The sequence below is a fragment of the Nothobranchius furzeri genome, chromosome 17, assembly GCF_043380555.1.
Source record: "Nothobranchius furzeri strain GRZ-AD chromosome 17, NfurGRZ-RIMD1, whole genome shotgun sequence".
NCBI classification, from domain to species: domain Eukaryota; kingdom Metazoa; phylum Chordata; class Actinopteri; order Cyprinodontiformes; family Nothobranchiidae; genus Nothobranchius; species Nothobranchius furzeri.
This window is the reverse complement of record NC_091757.1, coordinates 57,036,896-57,050,863: the sequence shown is the minus strand read 5'-3', so window position 1 is coordinate 57,050,863 and position 13,968 is coordinate 57,036,896. Positions and strand designations below refer to the sequence as shown.

The following is a 13,968-nucleotide window of genomic DNA, read 5'->3' as shown; positions in this document are numbered from 1 at the left end:
TTTGCTTTCCTCGTTAAGCTTTCCAGTTGAGCTTCTTCGTCTCCTTCGCCTGCTGGAGCAACAGCAGCTGAGCGAATTCATCACTGATTTTGCTTTTTTCCTGATGTCCCTCGTGAACACGGACTGATCGCTCATTAATATTTAAACCACAACTTTACAGTCTCATAACGCAAACGAGGCCTGTTACTGTTTAAAAATCAATTTAAGTGAGTGATAAATCGATTAGGATGCAAAAAATTCAATAATTTGCCTCTTGATGGTTGTACGGAAACACAAACGTGATGTTTTCAGTGAGCGTTTATGAAAATATCGATCTTTTACTGCTTTACCTGTGATGAGGTACATCACTTAACTCGTACCAGCCTCACCTCGCGTCATTATAAAGTAAAATTTACACCCTGGTGTCCATCTGGTCAGATAAGATGAGATCATATTTCCTGGTTGCCATGCGGTCATGCATAACAAACCCTGGACTGGATTACTGTCAGCAGATGGAATCCTAAACCATCACAGATTGAGCATGTTTAATAATGAGAAACAAGTTAAATCAATCCTTTAGTTTTTTGTCAAACGGAAACTTTTCTGGACGGACAAAAGACTTTTTTTTCTTTAGTAACGTTGTTTTTTATAACAGACATAAATCCTACATTTATTTAAACAACTAGAGCAGCTAGTTTGCCCTTTTCTTTAGAGAACCCACATTTCACAAAATCACATCCTCATATTTTTTACACAAAGATAAAAAAGGATTTCCTCTTACGGAGTTTTCATCTAAGCGGTTTTAACTTAGATTTATGCATATTCTTGTTTAATGAAAGCGTCTTATTGAAACTGCTTCTCTTCCTCTCCCCTTCTAAAGGCTTCTGGAACTGAAGGAGTTTGAGTGACTTAATTTTTTTCAAGCCGTTGCAGTTCATTTACACTCTTCTCTGTTTACAGCTCCTAAAAATGTCTAGTTCCACAGATTTTATTTAGCTAACACACAACATTTATTTATTTTTGCCCTTTTTTCTCTTTTCTTGTCATCCTGCCCATTTTAACTGAGATAATGAAGCTGCCGAATAATTACACACACCTGCATATAAGGTGTTACTTCATTACCTGAAAATCAACTTAACAAGGTCTGCAATGTTTATTTTTGGAAAGTGTTGGAAGAACAATGATGAGGTCAGAATACTGGCTTGGAGTGTGAAGTTGTTTTCACGTGGGCGGTTCATTGTGACTTATTTGTAATCTAATTTTACCTTTGCTGGTTTGGTTTTGGTTTTTCAATATTTTTTATTATTTTATTATTTTCTATTGGCAACCAGTGTAGGTTTTTAAGAACAGGAGTGATGTGACTTCTTGAGGGGGTCCCAGTAATGATGCGTGCTGCAGAGTTGTGGAGAAGTTGGAGTTTATGAAGGGATTTAGTTGGGAGACCAAACAGAAGGGAGTTACGGTAGTCGACGCGAGAGGTGATGAGACTATGAACGAGGATTGCAGCAGCATGAGGTGTGAGAAAAGGACGGAGTCTGTTGATATTGCTAAGATGGTAATATTCGACTCGAGTAACACGGTTAATGTGAGATTGGAATGGAAGTGTACCATCTAGTATGACACCAATACTTGTTACCTGTAAGGATGGGTGAACTGTGGAGTCGTCAATATTGATAGAGAAGTTGGGAGAATTTTTGAAAACAGAAGCGGCGCCAATGAGTAGGAGTTCCGTTTTATTGCTGTTTAGTTTAAGTAGGTTCTGAGAGAGCCAAGATCTAATTTCAGATAGACAGTTAGAGAGGGAGATTGGTGGAAGGGATGCATTTGGATTGGAGGAAATGTACATCTGGGTGTCGTCAGCATAACAGTGAAAATCAACGTTGTATTTGCGGAAAATGTAACCAAGGGGGAGCAAATAGATGATAAATAAAAGAGGGCCTAGAACTGAGCCTTGGGGAACTCCTGCAGTAACCGGGGAAGGACTAGAAGAGTGAGATTGAAGTTGAATGAACTGAGTACGATCCGATATGTATGAGGTGAACCAGACTAGGGATGTGTGACTCATGCCGATAGATGCTAATCTTTTGAGAAGTATGCTGTGAGAAATGGTGTCAAATCATCAGGATTACCAATAACTAGTATAAACACATCACATTTATCCCTGTCCCTGTCTTCCTCGTGAAATAAATGAACGTTAATCTTACCCGGTAAAAACACGTTCGCTGCATACCTGAGGGCTGCTAGCCCGCTTGACGCTGCAGTTCATCTCCGTCCTCAGTCTCCATCAAAGTTATTAAAAAACAAAGTGAGTTGAGTTTACGTCCTTGTCTGTTAGTGCAGCCGGCCACGCAGCAAGCTAAAACCGTTTTAATGTTAAATCAGCTAAATAAAAGTGATAAAAGGCTACAAACTGGCTTGTTTTGACTAGCTTCACTGGAGTTTCTACGGGTGTAAACGGTCTTTCTGCCATCCATCATGGCGAAGGGATGGTCACATGGGTGGCGTGACGTCACGTGCAAAGGGTCAATTAGCAGTAGCTTGGGCTAGCATTAGTAGTAACTTGGGCTATTAGCAGTAGCTTGGGACTAGGACCACTGTTTATGTTTATAACATTGACAGTGCTTTAACTGCAGTACAAGGACTTTTTTAGCGTACCATGCATACCAGCACCATTTATCAGTGGAAATTGGTCTGACTCTCAGTTGTGTTGTTTGTGTTTTTCCTTTGTGGTCAAAGTAAATAAATTCCAAAGGATTTGGAATTTTAATCAATCAATCAATCAAAGCTTTATTTATAAAGCGCGTTTCGCGACCCTGCCGGGAAGCCCAAAGCACTGAACATGGTACATGAGACATGATGAATAAATCGAAAATAAAAGCAATTCAATTTTAGCCTCTGTCAGTGCACTCCAGGGCAGCTGTGGTTACACTGTAGCTCATCCCCACCAGCGTGTGAATGACTGATGTGTTGTGAAGCACCTACGGGGTTGTAAAACCCTAAAAAGACGCCGTACAAATACAAACCATTTGCAATAAAACCTTTTCACAGTCCAGGTTGTCGCATTGAGGTAAATAATGTGCATTTTTCTTTTTTTTTTCATCACATAAATTATTGGCCATAGACCAAGTAAATATCCCCAAAAGATTTTAAAAATTCTACTGAAAGCAATTTAATTAAGTCATATTTTTTTATCTTCAAACAGAAGGCATATTAACCATTCTGCTTTAATAAGCATTTTGGAGCATCAAGAACATTTTGTGTAGTTTAATGTTGTGGTGAAATAAGTCACAACTCCACAGAATATAGTGTATTACTGGGAACTGGGAGGGAGGGAGGGAGAGAGAGAAAGAGAGAGAGAGAGAGAGAGAGAGAGTAATATTTTATGGCCTATAGCCTCATTCCATCACGCTTTCAAAGCTGAATATGTAATAAAAAGGAAGACATGCTAAACGTCAGCAGCAGTGTTTTAAAATAATCCTTCACATCTTTAAAGATCCTGCAAAGCTCAAAAATAAGTTATTTTCCTTGATGATTATTATGCATTTCACCTTTATTTTAGTGTTATGTTTGGAGTAGATTGACATATTGGAAAACTTTTTTTAACGTGTTTTATTGCAGAGGGAAATCGATGCCTCTCATTTCTGTTTGTTAAATCTGAAACTATGGCAACCCAACACCTCTAAAGACTTTCATTCGTTCAGCTCGAGCAGACCCAGTCAAGCCGTTTCCCCACGATTCCAGCCTTTTTGTTCCCAGCTAATCGTTCTCCGGCTGAAGCTTTGTGTTAACATAAAAGGGAGCGGTGGCAATGCTGTCAAGACCAAAAAGTGAGTGAGTGAGTGAGTGAGTGAGTGAGTGAGTGAGTGCACGTTCCTGAATGTCAAACCTTAAAACTCACAGTGACATCAAGTCCAGCAGCTGGGCTTCAGGATATGCAGTCACTAAAATGACGAATTCCTTTTTTTTCCTGAAATCATCAGAAAGAAAATATGTGGAGTGCACAAGGGATGACGGATCACACCTAAAAGGAAAAGAGAAGAAAGTCATAAAAGTCTCAGAGCTGTGCTGTTGCCTCCAGAGGGAAGAGAGAGGCCACATATCGACAGAAACCGCCTTCATATCGCTGCCGTGTAGAAGAATTATTTATCTCCTGCTCCGTTCCTGGGAGGATGCTGTTGACAGCATCTCATCTCACTGTCTGAGAACCACTGGCTTCCATTCGGGCCAGGAACTGCGATGTGATGTCTTTGTGAGAGATTTCAGCACTGTCGCCTCGTTTAAAAGCTCAGAGAGCAGCAAAGTAAATGCCGAGCCCAAAAGGAAAGGAAACATTTATTGTTCATGAAGGTGGCGCCTCACAGGTCCTGTCAGACAAGAGCAGGGAGGTGAGGTCTTGGTTTGAGGTCTCTTGAAGTGTTCCCACCTCCCTGCATTCTCCTGCAGGAGCTCTGGAGCTGCCCCCACCCCATCAGCACATTCGTGTACATTGCCAAATACGATCTAACATTCCACATGACGACTAGGTTTTTACATTAGTGGTGCCTGCTCCTGTTGTAAAAATGTACAGAATTACATTTTTGTGTCTCAGTGCAAAAGATTATCTCAAAAGAGTTTCAGGAAGAGCCGTGCCCTCGGTAAAAGTCCGTCCGTTGAGCAACCGGCCCGCCTACAAGACCCAGAATAAATAACCAACAGAAGCAGCTTTACAGTCACCGTCAGATAGCAGCAGTGTTTCAGCTTGACTTAAATACATATTCACAAACAACACGTGTCAGTATACACCCACGACTTGTCAGAACTGGAACTATAGATAATAATTATACATACTGATCATAATTACTATGACCATTACAGAAAAACTAATTCTAGAGAGGACTGAAGTATTTACACAGCTTTCTGTTGTTTCGTGTTGCTCCTTTAAAGTTCTGTGGCTTAATTTCCCGTGAGTGAACTTCCCAAGTAAAGGAAGGCAATGGAGTGTCTCTAAAGATAAAAAAAACAAAAGTTTATCAGCTGGTACAGATGCTGTTGATGGAGATGATGGCTGGATCCACCAAGCCCAGCTCCTCATGTTCGTTCACGCACAGCTGGTAGCCACAGCCCCGCTTGCGCTTCAGCGGGGTGACCTTGGCGTCGGGCTTGGAGCGAGGGGGCAAAAGGAAACCCACGCTGCCGGCGATCAGCATGTGCCAGATGCTGTGGATGTAGAAATAGTTCTCCTCTGTCTCCACAAAGGCGTACAGCGCCATGGCGGATGTGGCGATCATGGTGCCGGGGAAGAGGAAGAAGAGCCAGCGTTTCCAGGTGGGCGGGTAGCAGCGCCGGCGCCGGACGGTCCGCACCGTCTGACAGGACATGACAGAGACACAAGGCTTTCAGTACCACTGAAGCTTTTCTGATCATAAAGCCTCTATAACACTGTTGGGCTGCAGCACTACCACACCTCTCCAAAAAACGTGTTCACCAAATATAATAGTATCATATGTATAGTATATGTACATACATAGTATATGTTGTATTAGATTATTATATGTTGTATTAGATTATTACATGTTGTATTAGATTATTATATGTTGTATTAGATTATTACATGTTGTATTAGATTATTATATGTTGTATTAGATTATTATATGTTGTATTATATTATTACATGTTGTATTAGATTATTATATGTTGTATTATATTATTATATGTTGTATTAGATTATTATATGTTGTATTAGATTATTATATGTTGTATTAGATTATTATATGTTGTATTAGATTATTACATGTTGTATTAGATTATTATATGTTGTATTAGATTATTATATGTTGTATTATATTATTATATGTTGTATTAGATTATTACATGTTGTATTAGATTATTATATGTTGTATTAGATTATTACATGTTGTATTAGATTATTATATGTTGTATTAGATTATTACATGTTGTATTAGATTATTATATGTTGTATTAGATTATTACATGTTGTATTAGATTATTATATGTTGTATTAGATTATTATATGTTGTATTAGATTATTATATGCTGTATTAGATTATTATATGTTGTATTAGATTATTATATGTTGTATTAGATTATTACATGTTGTATTAGATTATTATATGTTGTATTAGATTATTATATGTTGTATTAGATTATTACATGTTGTATTAGATTATTATATGTTGTATTAGATTATTATATGTTGTATTATATTATTATATGTTGTATTAGATTATTACATGTTGTATTAGATTATTACATGTTGTATTAGATTATTATATGTTGTATTAGATTATTATATGTTGTATTAGATTATTACATGTTGTATTAGATTATTATATGTTGTATTAGATTATTACATGTTGTATTAGATTATTACATGTTGTATTAGATTATTACATGTTGTATTAGATTATTACATGTTGTATTACATTATATAAAAATGTTAATGTTGGGCTAGCTGTGACAGCCATATTTACGCCAATTGAAAAGAAATGTAACCCTTTGATGCATAGAGTTATATGTGGATGGCACAAACCAATAGTGTCAGTGTGTAAAATCTAACTGACTCTATCCAGTTGGTGCTGCTAATCTGGATAGGTGTTTGTATTTTTTTTACAGTGACGAGCTGAAATAAAATTGGTTATAAAAAAAGATCAAAGCTGTTTTTAAAATGTAATCAGTAGAAACACGGATATCGGAGCTTCTCAGCTTATAGCAGCCTGAGTGGGCGTGGCCAGCTCTTGCTTGTTCTCTTTAAGTGACAGTGCCCTGAGACAGCTCATTCTGGAAGGTACTGAAAATGTCAAGAATTAAACAGTTTTTTGCAATAAACAAAAGGCACAAAATGTCCCCTTTAATGACTTTCCCTATTTGTAGACGTCGTTGGTGAAAGTTATAACAAAATCCACCAAGTCTCCAGCTCTCCAGGTGTAGGAAATAATCGAGTCTGTGGTGTTTTTGCAGATAAATAATCGATGTGGTACAATTTGGGTGCTTGAAGTGAGTCAATAAGCTTTATTGGTTTACTTGTTTTCTTTGAGGAGGTGCCTAACTGGCTGCTAGGGTCAGGAATTATGACAAAATACAAAGTTTGGACTACAAACAAGTCTTTTCACACAGTTCAGCGGCGGTGTCTTCCCGTTGTTAGAAGAGAGAAAAACTCCCTTTTATATGGACTTAAGTTCTAACTTTGCTGACTTTTTACGAAACATGCAAAAGCTGAACTAAAGGAGAAGAACTGGCCCAAAATGTCCTTAACACGGCGTCTTTAATGTTAGCTCATCCGTTCATATTCATGGACACATTTCAGTGTGATGGCTCACACATGGGGTCACTAAAACTACAGACCAGAGGGACTTCTGTAAATTAGCAGCTGATGCTTGTGTTGGGCTCTTCATTCATTTAGTAATGCTTCAGCACTAATCAGCAGATGGATCTGACTCGCTACTCACTCCTTTACCTGTGCTGTCTTCCACTTTCATGTTGTGTTTACCAGAAATCATGTGGTGTCACTTCAGAGCCAGTTTTCTCCAACATAAACCGCAAACGTCACAAACAAACCAAAAAAGAGAATTCCAGACATATTTTCTCTATTCGGCTCATAAATCACTTGTTTTTTGTTTTGTTTTGTTGTGTTTACATGTTTTTGCACTGAGGGAATCTAAGCTCTTTACAAAAATAATCACAAATATTTCTTGGAGGAAATTGCTGTGATGAAGTCATTAAGTTAAGATGAAGGACGACTAATCTGCGGGAAGCCGAGTAAAGAAAAACATCAGATTTGTTTTTACTACTTGAGCCTGTTGGGAGCTGCATAAGTTTCCCAGTTAAAGGGGTGTGGAACCATCCTTCTGCTACTAACACTACTGCCTCTAAAAACACTCCAAACATGAAAATCTGTCCATCCATTAGCTGTCAGGTGCTTGCTTTTATGAAGTGTGTGCCTAAAAACAAGCCGTTTCAAAAAGTCCCCATTTGTGACATCAAAAACTGGAAAATTAGAGAATAAACACGTCTTACCTAGAGGAGAGCAGCTCCTGCTAGAGGAGCAATGGCTGTACTCCAAGCTCGTCCTTGGTATTGGAGCTTTTCAGCTTATAGCAGCCAATCAGGGGATGGGTGGGCGTGGCCAGCTCCTGCTTTATTCTCTAAGTGACAGAGCCCTAACTTGGCTCTTTCTGGAAGGTACTGGACACGTCAGGAATAAAACTGCTAAAATCGCTTCACGTGAGACGAATTCAGTGCAAAGAACTCCTTACACACGTTTTGTGTCGACCGTAGAGCTATTATAACTTAAGAAACAAGAATTCATAATATGTCTCTTTTAAAGCAAACCGTTCCAAAACAGGACTCGTCACCCTCCAGTCAGGGACCTCATTTAGTTTGGAAAATGAGGGAATATTTGGAATTAACTGCTCCTGTTCCTCTGGCTGCTAATGACACCCCTCGCGCGGCAGCAGACGCTCTGTGCCCTCCGCTCCACTGATCTAATTTGGTTGTGTCTGGGAACGTTCTGAATGCCAAGCTTTGCAGAAACATGACGAGCCGAGAATGAAAGGGCGCCTGTAGGAAACGTGCCGCGCTCCACCTGACAGGTGAGGAAAGACTGAACGCAGACACACTCGGCTGATTAACTGTCAGGTAATCAAAGCAAGAGCCCAGGTTTATCTTTAAAAGCTGCAACATTAGCATGAGATCCAATGGCTTTATTATAGGAAAGTTGCTGCGTGGAGCTCGGTGTCGTATCAAGCGGGTGCGTGGTCTCATCTGCTGCGATAACAGAAATGCCGTGTCAGAGTTTACATTCCTATTCTGTAGATCCTGTTACAACATGCAAGACCATAACGCACATTTTATATTTGCCACATCATTTGTGTGAACAAGCTTTGGGTGATTGAATTAGAAACCTGCTAAAGCCGGAAGCGACATAAACCTCCTCTAAAGCAATAACGAAGCTCCAGCCGAAGCGTTTAGTTTAATATGTTGATGCTAAGCAGAGGTTTTGTTTTTGTTTTTGACTTTCTGACGATGAAAGGCTTTCCATGCTGAGGCTGGAGGGTTTACAGGCATGAATTCATCAGGACTCCATCTATCATTATTTCAGCTCACGGCCAGATCGTCTTCATACATAAAACACTCCCACTCTGTCTTCAGCACAAAGCGCTCTGCAAGAAAACCACCAGCCTTGTTTTCACACTCATGTCAGAGGTGTGCTGGTAAAGACTCCGTCTATTTCCTGTGATTATTTTTTTATCTTCAGCTGAGCGAGCACATTATGAATCAGAGGTACATGCAGAGTTATAATGGAACTGCAATCCAGAGCTAATAACCAGAGGTGGAAAAACATGAACTGTTGAAGCCTCGCCTTTGCTCGTGTTAACTGAAACCATTGGTTTAGAAACGTCGGTGTTTCGCCACGACTTATTTCATTACTGCGTTAAAACCCTGGATTCATTAGAAAGTATGAGAATAATTAGTTTTCTGTCAGAAAAACGCTCTGCTGCTCCTGTTTCAGGAATTTAACCCTCTCAGGCTCAAAATAAGTGTTGATAGAAGGACGATCGACTAAGTCCTTCAGGGGTACTTCTGAGTTAAAACATGCTCATGAAACACGCGTGTGGAGTAAGCAGGTAGGTGGGTTTTAACCTGCCTGCCTCCAGAGTTAGTCAGAAGAGTGGGGGTGGGGGGGTGGGGGGTGGAAAACAAGATTTAGAGTCTTACTCATTAATATTTATGATGTGAAAATGACTCTGATTGGCTAAAAGCTACACGAATCTTCCGCTGCTATGTTGACGTTTTATCTATAAATCAACACAAACCTGAACGACCATGTTATGAAGTTGCTATTGCTAATAGTTAGCTTCTACGTTTACTACTGCTCCCTCCTAAATCCCCCGTCCGTCATTTTGTTCTCTGTCGTAACGACGCCTCTTGTCAGAAAGCCTGATTAGTGACTTTTACTACAAGGAACGGCTCGTTTGAATCGTACATCGGTGAAATATGCAGCAAAGCTGAAAACATGGCTTCCATATTTAAAATTTAGTCAAATTGCCCTAAAAGATTCTCTTTTTTAAGTTGCTTGGTGAAGTGGATGGTTGTGTTTTGTTTTAGTGATGAGAAAAACAAGAAATATTAGTAAGTTTTGTCCTGATGTTTATTATTTTTATTTGTCAGGGGTGGCAGAAGCCCAAACGCACAGCTAAAATCAACTAGAATAAAAAATGCACAAGAAACAACTATTCTCAGTTGTATACGTGTCTTAATGCCACACTATGATACTTTTTCATATTTTAAGTAATTTCCTTCAGCCAATATGTGCTAAAACGACCCTTAACAGGGTTATTGATACGTCCCTCAGACCCCCACCACTCACTGTGGCCAGAATATCACACTTGCAACCATGGATGTAATTTCCACTTTAGAAGTGTGTGTGTGTGTGTGTGTGTGTGGGGGGGGGGGGGGGTGTTGTATCGTTACGGTATGTTCTAATGGGAAAAAGGCTTCAATAGAAACGGTTGTTTTCCACTTGGTCCTAGAGCTCAACCAGTGTCAATTTAATATAACGTAATATTGTTGTTGGATGGTAAAAAGTGCAGGGGTCAAAACTTGACTTTGGAAAAAGTGGGGGGACATGTCCCCCCTGTCTCCCACCCCCACCCCCCCAAAAATTATGTCCATGCTTGCAACTTCAGACTGGCAGACTGCCACCTGCAAACACGCCTGGTGCTGTAGTCTGCTTCCAGCACCTTCCCGGCACGTTTACGATCGGGAACAAAACTCATTTGTTTGATTTAGCTCCTGTAGAAACCACTGAAGGCTGGGGAGACATTTCAGCAGCTAGATTAAGGTGTTAAAAAGACAAACGCGCTCCAAGGAGATACGTTTTACTTTTGGTTGTACCAAATGGACATTGGGGGTGCTAAAAACAAGCCAAAATGACCAAGTTTGCCTTTAAATGTTATTCTTTTAACGTTTCAGTTGGTTTAATTTATTTCTTTTACCTTCTGACTCAACATGTGAATTTAAATCCAAACATTTACAATCTTCTGCTATTTTTCAATTGCAATGAAACACAATTGTAAAATTGTAAAAAGACTAATCATCTTCTGAGTATTTAAGGATAAAATAAAATCCCCTCACCCACGCCACCGCCATGATGCCCAGCGCAAACAGGCTCGGCCCCAGGAGGTTCCACAGACCGTGACGGTCCAGCTGCAGAGCCATGGACAGAGACATGGCTCCCAGCAGATACAACACCTGCATGAAAACACACACACACACACACACGCACGCACACACACACACACACACACACACACACACACACACAGATCAATAACCACACTCTGTAAACACTGTCAACACCACTGCATCACCAGTAAATAAGGGGATGATGGTGCAGTCAAGCTGCAGCACGGATCTCCAGTCGTTGCTTTTCTCTCACATCTGGAGGAAAAACTGAAGGTTCTGATGGTTTTTAACTATGACTGATATGAATTAAAGCATTTTAATGCATCAAAGTGCTTTATTGTGCTGCATGTGTCTGACTTTATGATGATGAGTTGTTTGTTCTTGGGTTAAAAACACGTATGAAGTCTCTCGTTTGTGAAACAACCAAGAACTGATTTTATAACATTTTTTCTTTCAATTTATCTAATTTAAGAAGGGCTTTCCTTATTAAGGTGATTTATGGAAAAATGAGCTCTTTTTTGTTAATTATCTTTAAGATTTGAGTCTAGTTGCATTTCTCTGCATCTTTTTAGTCTGCTGTGACTTGTTTTTCTTATTTTGCATCCTTTTATGGTCGCTTTGAATGTCATTGTGTCATTTTCTGGGGATTTGGCATTTCCCTGCAGTCATTTCTAATCTTTTTCAGTGTGTTGCATCTTATTTTAGCTCAATTTGCATCCATTTAGGTCATTTTGAATCTCGTTGTGGTCACTTTGGAGTCACGCTGTGGTAATTTGAGCTGCAACCCAGTAAACTATGTTGATTCTCACTTCTAACGCCTACAACTGGAGCTGATTTTCACAAATGCTAAGTGTGTGATACAGAAGTTAAAAGCTGCTCATTATGCTAATGTGCCACCAGTCTGGTGCAGAACGCAGGCTGAGGTGAAGTCACAGAGGATATTTTTAAGCGTTTGTAGAGCATAAACAGTAGATATTAGGCTATAAATAAATGCAGTTATTGTCATTTTAATGTTTTGAACATAAAGCCACAATAAACTGATAACAGAGACAGGATAGGAGATAAAAATCAATAAGCTGTTTATTGGAGCTGCAGGGTGACTGCAGCCTGTGCAGGATTTCTAGGGTTTGCATTTTTGTGTCTGCTGGGCAAAGTGACAGGACAGTGGGATGTGTTTTTGAAGCTGAGAGGGGATGACCTGCCAGCAGGAGAATAGGACTAATTGACACAGACCAAGGAGAAAAGGAGCTGCGTGGTGCTTCCTGCAGCCTCAGTCATCAGTCACACGGCGCTGCCGGATCATACGGAGGCACTCAGACATGCGTGCACCGTATACAAGCATGGCTGCACTCGAAGGCAGGGCTTTTTCACTGTAATGAATCATTTTCTGTCACCATGACAGACGAGCTTATACAGCCTCTTGCGCTAGTCTATTTTTATCAGCCACACGTATCCCGAAGCTCGCCGATGTACAGTAACACAACCTCCTGTGTTTTGTTTCTGCACATGCATGAAGTACTTATGCCTGATGTGAACACCACGGCAGGCTGTCTCACGGGCTTAAACGTGCCTGAAACCGGAACATTCCTCAGCTGTAGAGCCATGAAGCTAATTACTAACGTAATAATGTTGAAAACACTTTCATCCCTTTAAAGGTCATCGATCTGGTTTTATTGTTATGCACATTTTTGTGACCTACCTCCTATAATGACTGCTGTGCTTGCTGATGATGTCCTGCTGACTGATTGACCTCCTCATGAACTATCTCCCAATTACATCACAAAATCTGCTCTGAGAATGAAGGCTGCTGTTGTGTCCTTGGGCAAGACACTGAACCTGCTTTGCCTGCTGGTGGCAGCTGTGGCTACGTTGTAGCTCATCATCACAACATGTGAATGTTTGTGTGGATGGATGGATGCCTGGTTGTGTTGTAAAGTGCCTTGGGGGGTTGGCGCTACACAAACACAGGCCATGTGTTGCTATTAGCTACGATGCCGCACACACATGGAACCACCCTCCCTGAAGCGTTTTATCATGAGGCGTTCTGTAAAAAATAGTTTCTTTCATCTACTTATGACGACAAATTTGTCCGACTAGAAGCTTTTAACTCAACATGGAAACATTTGAAGGTTGTTTTCATGCGGCGCCTGCTGTAACTGCTCAGTGTTTCCTCTTTTAAACCTAATTTAGCCGACGTGTTTAAACGTAGAAACTAGAACGTCAGCAGCTACTCTGATGGAGACGACGTTAGACACGTGTACCAAAAGACTAACACCGTTTTCTTTTTAATTGGTCGTTTTGACAAATAATCTTTATAAGATTAACAAATCAGCTGGAGCAGCTGCTGGAGGCGGACTAGCTGGAGTTCAGGGGTTTGGGCGTGCAGCACACACACTCACACACACACACACACACACACACACACACACACACACTCACTCACTCACTCACTCACTCACTCACTCACTCACTCACTCACTCACTCACTCACTCACTCACTCACTCACTCACTCACTCACTCACACACACAGACGATTCTGGGTCGTTTACCCGCCAGTAGTCATAGACGGTAACAAATACACACACACATTTTCTCTTTCAAGCACACAAACGTGACACAGTTCCTCTTGCCAGTCCTGACATGTGCGATTTGATTAGTGACTGCATACTGCCGCGCTCAGCAAAAGAAATATACCCTAGAGGACAGCAGATGTTCACGCTCACCCCCTCCCTCACACAACCCCACCCCATCTCTGGTCTCCCACTCTCCCTCTGTCTCATTTATACACACACACACACACACAC

General features: G+C 40.4%; 1 protein-coding gene across 1 annotated transcript in view; it reads right to left on the bottom strand.

Annotated features, from left to right (window-relative positions):
* Positions 1 to 4,846: 4,846 nt before the first annotated feature.
* The window catches only part of tmem8b (transmembrane protein 8B), a 66,085-nt gene continuing 56,963 nt past the window's right edge, over positions 4,847 to 13,968 (bottom strand). The window contains exons 12-13 of the mRNA XM_015973211.3: positions 11,113 to 11,229; positions 4,847 to 5,324 (exon numbers count right to left, since the gene is read on the bottom strand). Coding sequence (XP_015828697.3) covers positions 4,989 to 5,324; positions 11,113 to 11,229 — 453 coding nt within the window. The 3' untranslated portion in view covers positions 4,847 to 4,988. The remainder of the gene's footprint in view (positions 5,325 to 11,112; positions 11,230 to 13,968) is intronic.